At 36.2% G+C, this 16,255-nt stretch overlaps 1 protein-coding gene and 1 pseudogene across 1 annotated transcript in view; one reads left to right on the plus strand and one right to left on the minus strand.

Moving 5' to 3' along the window:
- CTTNBP2NL (CTTNBP2 N-terminal like) overlaps positions 1-16,255 on the minus strand; it is a 50,312-nt gene that overhangs the window by 20,194 nt on the left and 13,863 nt on the right. The window contains exon 2 of the mRNA XM_043876578.1: positions 13,989-14,096. Within this exon, the coding sequence (XP_043732513.1) occupies positions 13,989-14,087 (99 nt within the window). The 5' untranslated portion in view covers positions 14,088-14,096. The remainder of the gene's footprint in view (positions 1-13,988; positions 14,097-16,255) is intronic.
- On the plus strand, positions 342-4,879 carry LOC122678258 (annotated as a pseudogene).

The raw sequence follows: 16,255 nt of genomic DNA on the forward strand, positions 1-16,255 counted from the left end.
ATTTTAAAGAGAAAAGAACTCAGAGCTATCAATTTGGAAAGTAAATAAAGGAGGAATAATGAATATTTTGTGAAAGCCAAAAATAAAAACCCTGGAGAAATGGGGGATAAAGAAATATATTCCAAAAGATAAAGGACATGTGTAATTTAGACAGATGCCCACAGGGGTCCTTAGTTGAAAAGTGTAGGAAACATTATTTTTTGTAAATATATCCAGACAGATGAAGAAAGACAAGCAATGCTGTACCCTTAAAAAAGTACAGTACTCTTTTCTTCAATCCTCTCAAAACTCCCATTACTAACCATTTAGGGGATGCAGATCTCAATTTGATAGGAAAGGACATGGAGGTAAAATGTCAGTTGACTTTTAAAATTTTTTAGTTGAATACAGATACACAGTGAACAAAGGTGCATATCCTAATTATTTGGTATCCTTTACTAAAAATATGGAAACAAAGCAATAATTTCCTGTTTGAAGAACAAATTGTTCTTTCTTTGTACAGGGGTGAGATGTAAATAATGTCACTGAGTGGAAATTATGAAACTTGTCAGCTGAAAAAAATGCACAATGTGAGAATTGTGAGTTAAATTTTATTTGGGTGCAAACTGGGAGAGAGCCTCTCAGATAGCCCTGAGGAAATGCTCCAAAGAGGTAAGATTATATATATATAATTCTGGTATATATGCATGTATACATTCTGTATATATGATTCTGGTGATGAGGAAAACACAATCAGGCACACATTTTGGCAGAGGCTGCTGCTAGTCATAAGGAGCGGAAGTCTCCATTAATGATCTCACTGGTTTTCTACATATGAGAAGGTGCAAGAAATTGGGCTCATAAAACCTTTTCTTGACAATATCTACCTGAAGTTCTGCTTTGCCAGTTTCTCCCAGGGCACAGAGTGCCTCAATCCTGATCTCTGTCTGCCCTGAACTCTTTTCAGGGTGTGTTGAAGGTCAGTGGCTGCAGTGGTTAGTGACTTCATTCTTGCAGAACCAGATGGCGAGTGACAATTTATAGTTGGCAAACTATATTACTATAGGTAAATCTCTTTTCTCAAAAATATGAATTAGTAAAGTGGCAACCTATTTTTTGAGGCTTGAATACATTCAAGTTAAACTTAAAGGGCCTTAACTTATTTTCTCAGATGACAAATATTTCTAAAGAACTTTCTAGAGTCTATTCTAGGGTCTATCAATAGATATGTGGCATGCAGTGCAGTAAGATAAAGTGCAAAGAGAAAAAAGTATGCTTTAACTGTACAAAAATTTATTAGGTACACTTATATGAGAAGTTCTGTATATGAAGTTTCAAATCAAACAAGAGACTTCTGAATCAAATAATAATCTTGTATGCATGTCTACCAGTGATTTCAGTCTTTTGTTGAACAGACAACACATTAGGTATTGAATTAGATTAAAACTTTTTTTTTTTTAACTTATGCATATCTTAGCACTCACTGGGTGAAGTTGACTTTTTGAGGCAGATTATACTTTTTGTTGTTGTTAAGTGACGAAATATTATGAACTACACATAATGGAACTGAAGACAAGAAAAATACTTTGAAGGGCAGTAGGTCTTTTGCTATGATATTAAAATTTCTTGGCTTCACACACATATGTTGTTAGCTTTACGTAATTTGAATCCATGACCTCTGAAAGAAACTGCTCTGGAAGAATAACTTTTAGGTATCCTACACAAAGGCAGAATTTGAAAAAGAGTCAGAAATTTAGTCTGCTTTTTGGGGAGAAAATCAGGGATATAGAGGTAGCAAGCTCATGCTTGCCCCAGGCATGGTATACTTTTCTACTCTCTTAACTATATTTTTGAGTTAATACAGATTTCTGCGAGAAGTATAAATTACCTGAAGTTTAAAAAGTAAATGTTGTTCTTAACTCCTTGCCATCCCACTGCTCACACTGTATTTCTTAGAAATACAACTTTTATTTTAATTTCACCATTAGCAAATGACTATTTTTTCATAAAATTTTAACTCCATAGATAAAGCTGAAGTCCTTCCTAAACATAACCCAATTTCTCTTTCTTTTTGAAGGTTCTTAGTATGATAGGCATCCTTCCAGACATTTTTCAGGCATGTACATGTGTGTGTAGGGTGCGTGTGTGTGAAGGGTGTGTGTGTGTAATTACATAGATATTATTTTCTGTGAAACTATTCTGCAACTTGTTTTCACTTAGTGTGTTTTAGAGAGCTTTTGAAGACAGTAAATACATAGCTTTTGCTTTCTATTAAAAAACATGTGATTATATGATATTCCATAATAAGGATGTATCAGTACATAAAAATATGTACCCATATTTTTACCTATACTTTTACTGATGGATACTTTAGGCTGTTTATATTTTTCAAATACTGTATTAAACAATATTGCAATGAGCATCCTTGTGCACACACAAGAATGGTTTCATGGAATAGATTTATTGCTGTGCTTTTCTAAGGAAATAATTTCCTCTATAATAAAATTCTCAGCTTGATTCTATACATACTTCTCTTCCATAAGGATTTTCAGCAAATACACAAGATAGTTTCCTTCTATCTTTCAAATTATTACTACAACTGGTTGAACTGAAATACTAAATGATGGACCACAGGCTTTAACTTTAGAAGCAACCTCTTCGTCTTTCTTTCTCTTTTCCTTATGGGGGCAACTGGAAATAACCTCTGATTAATCACAAATCACAAGGCTAACGCATGCAAGGAAGACACAATAAGAGGAAGTAAAAATAAAAGGAATAAGTTGTTTCCCTTTTTTATTTGTTTTAGTTTCAGGCTGAAAAATGCAATGAAATTCCCCACTGCTGTAATCTTTTCTGAAGCTTTCTCCAACTACTAGACAACTGTCTTCTCTAAATAGGTAGCATTTTACAAACTGAATTCCCCCTTTCTTTCCTCAAAGATATAAGAAAAACAGCCCACAGGAAGATGTCAGTTAAATGGTAAATGTGCTTATTTTTCTGGTACCTTTATGCTTAAACATCCTAAATGCCACAATGTGTAATGTAAATGATGACATGTGATTAAAAAGCTTTATCTTTTTTTACTTTTTTCTTAGAAAATAGCAAATAGTTGATATCAGACAATGATAAATATATATTTATATATACTTTTTCAGATTCTTTTCCATGACAGGTTATTATGAGATACAGAACATAGTTCCCAGTGCTATACAGTAGGTCCTTGTTTATTTTTAATCTACTTATCTATTTCATATACAATATTGTATATCTGATAATCCCCAATTCCCAATTTATCCTTCCCTCCCTTCCTCTTTGATAACTGTAAATTTGTTTTCTATGTCTATGAGTCTATTTCTGTTTTGTAAATAAGTTCATTTGTATCATTTTGATGTCTATTTCCTGTGATATGACATACTAAAATACAATTTAAATGATTTAACTTAAAAAGATAATCATTAAGTTTCTTTCAAATAGATAAGCTGCTTTTGTTACTCCTCAGAAAGAGGTAATAACATTCTGTCAGAAGGTAAAAAAATGTACATATTGTTTTTTCCTGTTTGATAAAAGTATCATAAGAAACCAATAAACTATTAAAACTATTAAAGTCAAAGAATAAAAGTTGTTTTAAAGGACAGCAGTTCATTAAAGTAGCAGAGGGTTTTTTTTTTTTTTTTTGGTTTGTTTCTCTTTTGGAAATGTTTATGATTTGATTTTTAAATTAAAATTAACTTTTGCCATTGGGGAAAATAATTTGATTACTAAACTCTACTGCAGAAAATTTGAAGTTAAAGAATTCTAGTTTCTAAAATGCCACGTGAGTGAAAGTTGCTCAGTCATGTCTGACTCTTTGTGACCCCATGGAATTCTCCAGGCCAGAATACTGGAGTGGGTAGCCTATCCCTTCTCCAGCGGATCTTCCCGACCCAGGAATCGAACCAGGGTCTCCTGCATTGCAGGTGGATTCTTGACCAACTGAGCTATCAGGGAAGCCCAGAAAAGTCATAGGACAAAGCTAAAAAAGCTACTCCACATCAATCCACTTGATTTAAGAGAAAGTCAATAAGAAAGGGGATGAAATTCTTTTTCACACAATATTTCAGAAACACAGCAAGGACATAAAAACAATTAAGTGCTCGGATGAGGCCTCTGGGTGGAAGCAGCAGGCGCCCGGGCCCCAGCCACGCCACCTTGTTACAATGCTAGCATGGTTAAGATGGCACACACTTGGCAGCCCTCCTCGGTGTTAAGCAGTGGCCTGCCCACATACGCACAAACTCAAGAGAGCCTACTGCCTGTTCAGTCCAACGAAGTTGATGCTTCCAGACTCGTTCAGTAGGTTTGGAGAATGATGTTAGAAAGATCATCAGACCAAGACGAGAGAATGGGCAGGTGAAGGCTACAGACACTGCCACCAGGAGGAACATCAGCAAGAGCCACAAACCACTGAGTAAACTAAAATCAGAGGAAGAGCTCAAGGCTAAGAACCAGCTCTCAAAGGCCATCAACAAGCAGTTACACCAGAAGTTGACTGAAACTCAGGGAGAGCTGAAGGACCTGACCCAGAAGGTGGAGCTACTGGAGAAGTTTTAGAATAACTGTTGGGCAATTTTGGGGGGCAAGGGCCTCAACCCAGGCAGTGAGACCCTGGTATCATACATACCTAGACTCCACTACGGATCACATGGACTCTACATTGCTGTTAGAAACTTTGCAAGATGAGCTGAAGCTTTTTAACGAAACAGTCAGAAAACAGATGGAGGAGTTGTAGGTCTTAAAGGTAAGGCTGAAGATGAAAGAAGACGAGAGGGCCCAGTTCAAAGAACAACAGACCTTACATAACAGTCAAGTAAATGATTTTACAACAGCGCTTGAGGAAATGGAGCAGCTATTAGAAATATGATAAAAAGCAGGTGGCCACATGGCTCTCTCTTGGGGATAAACTTTCAGGGTAAGTCCCTTAGAACATCTGCTTCTTGGCCATCATCTTCTAGGACTCACCATCCCCAGAATGAAAGCAGTTTCTGCAGTATGATTAAGGACATTATATGCTGACATGGCAGTTCCTCCTTCAAGCAAGTGTTTTTAGCCTTCAAATTGGCCGGCTCTCCTGAACCTCACAGTATATATTTGAGGCCTAATAAGAGATGGGGCCAGGAAGCTTGGATCAATCTTCTAGACAACAAAGTGGCAGAGCACTAGAATCGGGAGATTAAACGGCCACAGTCAGAGAAAGGTCACATTCAGATATGCAGGAACAAACAGTGGAGGGCAGATGCTCCACAGGAGATATCACTGAGGAACTATGCAGTCCCCTCCAAACTTGGAATACATTCTGTCCCATCCTGGTTGGGCTCTATAGTGAAACTGAAAGTTGCCCAGTCGTATCTGTCTCTTGCGACCCCATGGACTATACAGTCCATGGAATTCTCCAGGCCAGAATACTGGAGTGGGTGGCCTTTCCCTTCTCCAGGTTATCTTCCCAATCTAGGGATTGAACCCAGGTCTCCCACATTGCAGGTGGATTCTTTACCAACTGAGCCACAAAGAAAACCCAAGAATACTGGAGTGGGTAGTCTATCCCTTCTCCAGCAGACCTTCCCAACCCAGGAATCGAACTGGGGTCTCCTGCACTGCAGGCGGATTCTTGACCAACTGAGCAATCAAGGAAGCCTGGGCTCTATAACCTCATTGTAAATTTATGAACTTGAAGTTATCTGAAATGGCTTAATAAGTGGGATGAAGATCTAACAGTAACATCTATGAAATAATACATGTTGGAGCTTTTAATCTAAAAACGAACCAACCAAAAAAGAGATACAGAGAAAGCACATGACAAAACCTACTCTAAGTCTCAGCAAACTAGAAACAGAAGGACATCTCCTCAACTTGATAAAGAACATCTATGGAGACCTCCAGCTAGCATGTTTAATGATGAAAGGCTGAGTGTTTCCTAAGTTCAGGAACAAAACACTTTGTACTGGAGGTTCTAACTAATACAATAAGGCAATAAACAGATGGAAATCAGATTAGAAAACAATAAGTAAAATTGTCTTTATCTGCAAACATCATTACAGAAAATTCAATGACATTTATAAAAAAGCTATTAGAACTAATAAGTGAGATTAGTAAGGTTGCAGGATAAAGGATCAATATACAACATCAATTTCATGTCTGTATAACAGCAGTAAACAATCATAAATTAACATTAAAAAACAATGCCAGTTATAATAATCATAAAACAATGAAATAGTGATAAATCTGACGAAAGATATTAAAGACCTATACAATAAGGACTATAAAGCACTGCTGAGTAAATGAAGAGAAATATCATGTTCATGGATTAGCAATTAGCTGATTCTAAAGTTCATATGGAAATGCCAAGACCCATGCATAAGCAAAACACCGTTCAAAAAGAACAGAAGTTGGAGGATTAACATTACCTAATCTAGTACTCTTGCCTGGAAAATCCCATGGACGGAGGAGCCTGGTAGGCTGCAGTCCATGGGGCTGCGAAGAGTTGGACATGACTGAGCGACTTCACTTTCACTTTTCACTTTCATGCATTGGAGAACGAAATGGCAACCCACTCCAGTGTTCTTGCCTGGAGAATCCCAGGGACGGCGGAGCCTGGTGGGCTGCCGTCTATGGGGTCGCACAGAGTCGGACACGACTGAGGTGACCTAGCAGCAGCAGCAGCAGCAAAAGGCCACAGTAATCAAGAAAATATGGTATGGGCATCAAGGTAGACAAGGGGAGCAATGGAACAGAGCAGAAAATCCAGAAATAAGCTCAAAAATATATGGAAAATGGATTGTGACAAATGGGCCAAAGTCATTTACAAAGGAAGGATAGTCTTTTTAACAAATGAGGCTAGAACAATTGTCTATCCATAAGCAAAAAAATTTATTACTTGATCCATATATTTTACCATATAACAAAATGAAGTATCATAGACCCAAGTATAAAACTTAAACTATAAAATTATAGAAACACAAGAGAAAACGTTTCTGACATCAGTTTAGGCAAAGATTTCTTATATGACACTAAATGTTAGTTATGTGATACTAGAAGCAAAATCTGTAAAAGAAACATTGATAAAATGGACTTCATCAAAATGAAAAACTTATGCTCTTCAAAAGATACAGTTAAGAGTATGAAATGATAAGCCACAGACAGGGAGAAAATATTTGCAAGGCATATATCTATTAAAGTACTTGAATCCAGATATACAAGGAATGTTCAAAATACAGTAATGAAAAAATCAACTCAATTTAAAAATGGGCAAAAGATTTGAACAAATATTTTACTGAAGAAAAACAACATAGATGGCAAATAAGCAGGAAAAGATGCTCAACATCATTAGTCAGCAGGGAAATTCAAATTAAAGCTGCAATGGCATATTATATACCTATCAGAAAGACTAAAACTAAAAGGACTGGCCATATTAGGTACTGGTGAGGATGTGGAGCAAATGGAACTCTTATACATGCTGGTGGGAATGAAAATGGTAAAACTACTTTAGACAACAGTTTGACCATTTCTTAAAAAGTTAAACATACATCTACCATGTAACATAGCCACTCTATTCCTAGGTATTCATCCACAAGAAATATAAGTGCATGTCAATACAAAGCCTTGTGTATGAATGTTCATGGGAACTTTATTTGCAGTAGACCCAAACTGGAAACAATGTAAATGTTCACTACCATGAACTGACAAAATGAACTGTGATACACACATACAGTGGACGCCATGCTGTGCTTAGTCGCTCAGTCGTGTCCAGTTCTTTGTGACCCCCTGGACTGGAGTCCGCCAGGCTCCTCTGTCCACGGGGATTCTCCAGGCAAGAATACTGAAGTGGGCTGCCATGCTCTCCTCCAGAGGATCTTCCTGACTCAGGGATTGAACCCAGGTCTCCTGCACTGCAGGTGGATTCTTTACTGTCTGAGCCGCCAGGGAAGCCCAAGAACACTGGAGTGAGTAGCCTATCTGTTCCCCAACGGATCTTCCCGACCTAGGAACTGAACAGGGGTCTCCTGCATTCAGATGGATTCTTTTCCAGCTGAGCTACTGGGGAAGCCCACAAGCCCACAATGGACACTACTTGGTAATGAAAGGAATGAACTGTCAATACAACATCAACGTGGATCTCAAGATAATTATACTGAGTCAAAGAACCAGACCAAATAAAAGATTACATTCTGTATGATTATTCCACTTACATAAAATTCCAGAAAATATAAACTAACCTCTAGAGGATTGGTGGTTTTGAGGTGGGAGTTATGGGGAGGAGTTGGGAAGGTTAAGTTAAGGGGTTGCAGAGGGGCATGAGGAAAATTTGAGAGGTGATGGATACGTACACTATCTTGAAGGTAGTAAAGGTTTCAGGGGGGATACATATATCAAAACATCAATTTATACACATTAAATATATGCATGTCAATTTTATCTCAATAAAGCAAAATAAAAAGCCAAAATACAACAAATATGTCAAATCAATCTGTAGAGAAATAAGCAAAGAAATCAATGGAAAAAAATCAATTTGAAAAATGTTTCCACACTGTCTCTGTATTTCCTGTTTTCATTATAAAGGAAGAGAGAAGGGAATGCAGTGTAACATCTGTTCCATGCCCCACAGTACACCCTTAACCCTTGCCAACTGCATCAAAATACATGCATTAGGTTGTGAGGGTGGGGGTGGATCAGCTCAAAACCATCAATTCCCATAAGAAAAACAAGCTACAGTACAAGCCCTTCTGATAACAAAGACTTTAATTGAAAATGGTCATCTTTCTTATGAAGGACAGCATGCTATCAGTATATCTTGCTTTATGGAGTGTATCTTTATTCCTAAATAGATGAACTTTAAAACTTATGTTCTAATAATAAGAACTAACAGTAAATGAGTACTGAGTACCTTGATTACCATTTGCTGTCTCATTTAATTCTTGAGATAACTGTGGCATTTTACTGATATAGGTTAACAGGGTAAGTAAATGGTCTAAGATCATAGAGTTAAATGTCAGAATTCAAACTTATGTCTGTCTAATATGAAAGCTCATGCTCTTAACAGCTACACTTAACTGAAGGTTCTAGTTGATAATTTAGTAGAATGCCTAATAATTACACCTTTATGCCTCTTTTTTGAAAGCTAGGATTTCATATATGCACACTATTCAGAAAGTGGGAATAAAAAATATTAGCTATATAAATTCCAACTATATAAAACACATAAAAAATGTGTTTTTTGGAGGGCCAGTCACCATGGCCCCAAATGGCAACTGATTCTCTTCTAAAACACATTTCATAGTAAAGGTTATGAATGTACATCTAAAAACCTCACAATTCAATTCCCTAAATAAAGTTCTGCTTGCTTCTTAATACCCTAGTTCTTATATGGGCAGTAACTGGACTTCTCTGTTATAAGCTTATGTTCATGTGATCTTTTAGCAGAGATTTAAATTACCTGCTCCAATTCCAAAATCTCTTCCTAAAAATCATTTATCAAAAGGGGATCATTTTTGGTCAAAGAACTGTTAAGTCCAGGCTTATGGGTGACAAAGAATGCTTCAACTTTGAGTACATTTAAATATATTCACAGATCTGTTATTAAGTGAGTATATATCTGATTTTTTTTCAAGGCAAACATACTTGACAAGCTTACTAGTATAGGACAATATATGTTTTTTGCCAAATTCAATTTTACTTTCCTCATCTCAGACCAGCCTTCATAATAATCTGCTTCCATAAAAAGCACAAGGCCATGACCAAACGCAGATGTCAGACTCAACTTACAGTGAACTTGTATTTGTGATTTTCTTAAGCCACAGCACCTTCCATGATAGCTTTTGTTTGTTCTATATTTTTGGCACTGCCATAAGATCCTTATTTTAAGAATATTTTTGGAAAAAGTAAATAATTTATTGTTAACGCAGACATATACGTAACATTAAATTTTTTATTTTTAACTCTGGCAGTTAAAAAAACTCTCAATAGTTAAATATTACAGCCTCAAACTCTAAATATATTTCTAACTTTGTCCTGTCTACAACATTTTTGTCTGTAAATTTTCTTGCTTGGGGAATTCTGCAATGGCTTTTGGCCAAAACCAACAAAGTTATATCCTAGATGTTAGAAGAGTTATACCTGTTTTATGACTGAGGCATCAGTGGAAAGGAATTCAAGACTCTTTAAGCTTATTCTATGTGAAAGTTGTAATACTTCACCATTTATTATTGCAAAAGCAATTTAAAGAATGCTTTAAAATAAAATGATACTAATCCAGGTAGATTCTACTTAATCATAGTTAAGGGTGTCTTTGCATCAGATCTGAGACACGTAGATATAATATACACAACATGGAAGATTCAAACTATTCAACTTTTATTGACAGTCAAATCTATTTTCCAAATTTTAAAAACGAATGTTCCCCCTTCTTTTTCTAGAGTAATCAGACCCTGTTGGGAGGCTTCTCCTAGATTTTTTTAGAATTAATAAACAGCCTCTCCTGCTGAACTGTGTGGTTCCAATCCAACCTCTCCTGAACAGTTCATGAGCTATGTCATCTGCTTTCACTGTGGAAGGGATTCCCATAGTGTTCTCATTCATGTAAATGAAGTGGGCAAATCAAAGGGAGAGATTTTCATTAAGAAGGCTTTTCTCTGATGTAATGCCTTCTAAAACAGAAAATCATTTTATATAAAGTTCATTTAGGATCAAATATGGTATAAATGGCCTCTAACAATTAGACTTCAAATACAGAAGAGCTGAATATTACATTATTTTCTATTGAATTCCCTGGTTCTATGCCAAACATGTCTTGGCTGCAACAGAAGAGTGAGGAGGCTTTTATATTTGGGGGGAAAAAAAGAACTATGAAGGCTCTACAAGGGTGTAGCTGCAATCTGAAACTCTGCAGAAATTCTGGAAAATGAATGAAGCTCTTTTACAATTATAACTTTATAGATAGGATTTACTTACAAACTACAGGGACTTTTATAATACATCCCTATATAAATCTAACCCTTGCCAGTGGGACTTACTATTTATTTAACAGCAACAGTGAACCATATGGTTTTGTTCAGACATGCAAGGTTAAAGAATAGATTTTATATCCAGGAAAAATCTCTCTTAAAGAGAGGAAAAAAAAAAAAAGCTTTAAAAACAAACAAACAAAAAAACAAACTTAAAACATATACAAAAAACCAATCATAGCTATTTAAGAACAAAGACCAAAACCTTCTCAACCAACTAAGCATGAATTAAGACAGAATACTAAATCGAAGAAAATTAGCGAGCTGTCATATAGTTCAAGAGCAACAGTGTTTGTTGCTAAGCAAGAGCTATACAGAAAGAATGCAGTAAAATCTTGACATACTACAGAACCAAGAACAAATTAAAAAAAAAAACAACCCCAAACAAAAAATCACTTCACAAATAAAACAAGATTTCATTTTAACTTTAAGAATCTGATATGGCAGTTGCTTTTCTCAAAGGAATGAAACAATTTTGACCCCCCGCTGCTACTTACTTTATCTAACAATAGACCGTTTAAAGATATATCACTTCTGGTGAAGCTATTCATTTCACCTAAACTACATATAGCTTAAATCTTAGAAGAGAACTTTACCACCTACAGGCTGTATGCACAGACTAAATACAACACTTGTGCCTGATTCTGAATGGTATCTTATTTCAAAATGCTCTCTTAACTATAGCTCTTGCTTTTCAAGCTGCACTTTCAACTTGTCAGAAGCTGCCTACAGTAACTAAAATTGGATTCACACAGAAAAAAAAAAATTTTCTTTTAGGAAAACATATGCAGTAAGCACCTTAGCATCTGTTAATATTAAAACCAGAAGGCAGTATGTTACATAGGGCAGGCTGTAAAATTTAATAACTCACAACATTCATTTTGAAATATTACAGCAATCTTTTAAAACAATGGCATACATTTCCTCTGTTCAACGAATATCCATTCAGAATCTATATGCCAGGTGCTGAGGATATAAGGATTAGCAAAACAATCATAAAGCTCCACAGGTTTTTAAAGCTAGAAAGCAAAGCGGTCATCTTCCAATTTTTCTATTAGAGGAAGCCATTCCTCAACCCCTATCCCAATTAAGAGAGCACTGAGGCCCACAAGTTTTTGTGTAAAAGTCAGTTGCGATATTTATGGGAAACTTCTTCCTGGAATCCAGTGCAGATAGGCACAGATACTCAGGTGAGCCTTTTTAACACGTTGCCAAACTATTGTAGTTTTCCAAATTCTGATTGCTATTTATAGTACTGCTGCTCTTGGGAAACGCTTTCTGAGTTCTAAGAGGACATGAACAAAGCACTTTCTGGTTCAGCCCAGGCAGTGGAACCCTTCCAGGTCTAAGCTGGTAATTCCTATGGAGAGGAGAGCCAGAAGTCTCAGATGAGAACAAGGAAAGGAAACAGGAAAAACAACACACTTTAGGAGTAAGGATAGGGAATGAACTCAAACTTTCTTCAATCCTTCTTTTTCTTTTCTCTTCATTGATCAGATAAATATGTGATAATAATTGGGAAGGTGTCCTGGGTGTAATCAGGTTAGGATGGGGTTATGAGAAATAGTTTTCAGGGAAGTACAGGAAAGGATGAGAAATCCCCAAGAGTGACAAAAGGGGAAGACCTGTGGATGTGGCAGAAATGAGTCACCAACCAGAGTAAACATTTATATGTAATGTATGTTGGCGGGGGAGTCATTAAAAAGTTAGCCTGTTGAGGGCACACTAGAAACATCCATTCAAATGATTAGCAACCATTGACTGTTTCTTGATATGGGGTACATGATATGTACTGAGAGAATACAAATAAAGGGAAAAGAAGAAATGAATCCTACACCATTGGAGTACTTATAATGCCATGCAAATTACAGTGTTACACAGAAATACTAGTTATTAACCATTTATTCTTATTACAGACAAGGAAGCTTTGTTTCAGACAGACTGAATGACTTGACCAAGGTCATACAGTCATGCTTAGTGGCAGAACAGGGAGACTTGAGCAATGAACTTTGTATTTGACTAACATGTGTCAAAGCCATAAATATGTGATCTTCAGGTACACCATGTAAAATAAGACTGAAATAAGCGGGGAAAGGAAAATAAGTCAGAGTCCACCCCACAATCAGAAGGGAACTGCCTCATGCACTTTGGAGAAGTTAAACCACTGGAAACCACTCATCACACATTACAAAGCTAGAAGAAAAAAAAAAGCAACAGTTTTCAGCAGAGACTATGCTTTTTTCAGCATGCCCAAGTCTCATCTTCTTTGGCCACTTCTCCCCTTTTGGGTGTATCATCTTCCTACTACTCACACAGATACCCTTAAGGTCTTTTCTTCCCCTCTCCAAATCTGATTTCAGACAGGTTGGAAAACATCCTTCCCAAGGTGTAGAAGATTCATGACACTTTAAAGAAGTTATGCCCTTATATTTTTTTAAAATTAGACTTTATTTTTTAGATTAATTTTGGGTTCACAGTGAAATTGAATAGAAAGTAGATTTCCCATAACCATCTCCTCCCCACTCCTGGGTATTTTAATAGATATCAAATACTGAAACAAAAGTAAGAATTTTTAATCTGGGGTCTAGGGAATCTATTCATGGTCTTAATGGAGTCCTTGATCTATCAGATATTATATCATGAATTATGGAATATGGGTGTATACAGACTTTTAAGAAAGCAGGTTTCATCAAGTTCTCAAGGGGTTTGCATTCAGAAACAGCTAAAGGCACTAAGGTAAAGAATAAAGTCCAAGTCCAGACATCAGGTAGGGAGACTAAAGGAATTATTTGGAGGCAGAAAGGCTTCATCACAGTCCCAAAATCGTATCATATGGGTGGCTGCTATAGCAAGTATCAATGTGTATATGCCAAGGCCTCTTAACTTCAACTAGGACTATAGAAATATCCTAGTTAACCAAAGAAATGCTTTCAAACATATGATGGCCACTCTCTCTCTCTCTTTTTAAAAACATACCTTTAAAGCTTCTATAACGAGGTCCCTTGCTTCAAGCTCTCCTTCAAGAATACTGAATAGTGTTAGGAGTTCTGGCTTGCTGAGTTTTTCCAGATTCATCCTGAAAGCCTAAAACAAGGACAATAATCAGATAATCTCCAGAAGACAGAGGTAATCTGATACTATTTAAGAAAAAATAAAGTGAGATAAGAGCAAGAATCACAGTAGAAAATACTTTTAAGAAAGGAAATGGTTAACTAAGAATAAAACTACCATATGACTCAGAAATCCCACTACTGGGCATATACCCTGAGAAAACCATAATTGAAAATAACACATGTACCCAATGTTCGTTTCAGCACTATTTATAATAGCTAGGACATGGAAGCAGCCTAGATGTCTACTGACAGATGAGTGGATAAATAAGCTGTGGGACATATATAAATGAAATATTACTCAGCCATTAAAAGGAACACATTTGAGTCAGTTCTAATGAGGTAGATGAACCTAGAGCCAATTTATACAGAGAGAACTAAGTCAGAACAAGAAAAACAAGTATCATATATTAACACACATATATGGAGTCTAGAAAGGTGGTACTGATGAACTTATTTGCAAGGCAGCAATGGAGACAGACACAGAGAACAGGCCTGTGGACACAGTGGCGGATGAAGAGGGTGGGACGAACTGAGGTAGCATGGAACATGTACATTGCCGTATGTACAACAGACAGCTGGTGGGAATCTGCTGTGTGATGCAGGGAGCTCAGCCCAGTGCTCAGTGACAACCTGGGGGGTGGGATGGGGTAGCAGGCAGGAGGCAGGTTCAAGAGGGAGCAGACATGTGTACCTGTGGTGATTCATGCTGATGTATGCAGAAACCAACACAGTACTGTAAAGCGATTGTCCTCCAATTGAAAATAAATTTAAAAAAAGAAAGGAAATGGTTGCAATTAAATGTAAAAATAAGAACTTTACATAAACAGAGCAGTAAAAGAAAATAAAATTCATTTTAATTATTGACTTTATCACCATTTACGAAGATCAGATTTTCATTATTTTTCCCTCCTGGCATATATTCAAACATCCTAGAAGGTCTCAGAAAGAATTGTTATTGTTCAGTAGCTAAGTTGTGTCTACTCTTTTGTAACTCCATGGACTATAACCTGCCAGAATTCTCTGAAACAATTAGTCACTAGTTTTATTCACTATGAAGTTCAGGTAAAATTTTGTTATAATGAATACTATTTCACTGAAAAACTGTTATACCATAAAAAGATATTCTAGTTTTAGACAACCAAACTCTAAAACTGTATATAAAACACTCTGGGATCCCTCTGAAATTGGTTGAAATCAATTTGAGCAAAGATAATGTTTGGTGGGAGTGCAGGAGAAATGTTTCTTTTAAATTGTCTACTTTCACAGATAACATCTATCACAATATTTATATTTCACAGTAAAACAAGACTTAAGTGCAACCATGTACAAATGTACTTTAAATAAGTGCTTAAAATATATTGTTTAAACATCTTAATTGGCCAGGCTATTATAAACTTAATTTATTCGACTTAACAAGTTCACATTTCTATGAAGTCTTGCATCTTTTAAAATACGTTAAATGGCAAATTGCATGGCACAAATTCAACCCTTTCCGTAAGATTAATTTCTCACAAACCACACATAGATAGAAGTTAGACTATGATACAATCTTTGAAGGCTCTTCTGGCTAGTGTGTGTGGTAAGACACATTTTATAACTTACAAAGTAGAACAAACACTGTTTTCCCTCTCCCACTCTCTACTTTTAAATTGCCACTCTCATGTAGTTTTTTTTTTTTTTCCCCCAAAGTGAATCACAACATGACTAGCTCACACACCCTCTAGTAACTCCCAATTCCTATGAGCACATTAAATTTTAGGAGGCACACAAAAGAGTCATTGATTCCTTCTAGAACTACTGCCTTTAAGCGAATGAGAGCATGTAGAAAATACATACTTCACTGTGTTGTTAGATATCCTTCCAGAACATGCTGTATGAATCTTTTGCCACATGGTAAAATATGTTCAATGTAACTTCAGCTCTAACTGCTAAATTTCTAACTGGTGAGGGTTAGCCACTAGTAAGTAATTCTCACATAAGTATTAGATACCTCACAACAGTTACTTTAAAAATAAAAACTAAAAAACAAACAAAAAAAAAAAAACACCCCAAACCCACAAACCTAATAAAGCTACACTTAAAGATAGTATGTTGGAAAAACACATTACTTTGCAGTCAGATAGATGCCAG

The sequence above is a fragment of the Cervus elaphus genome, chromosome 20 (genome assembly GCF_910594005.1).
Source record: "Cervus elaphus chromosome 20, mCerEla1.1, whole genome shotgun sequence".
Lineage (NCBI taxonomy): Eukaryota > Metazoa > Chordata > Mammalia > Artiodactyla > Cervidae > Cervus > Cervus elaphus.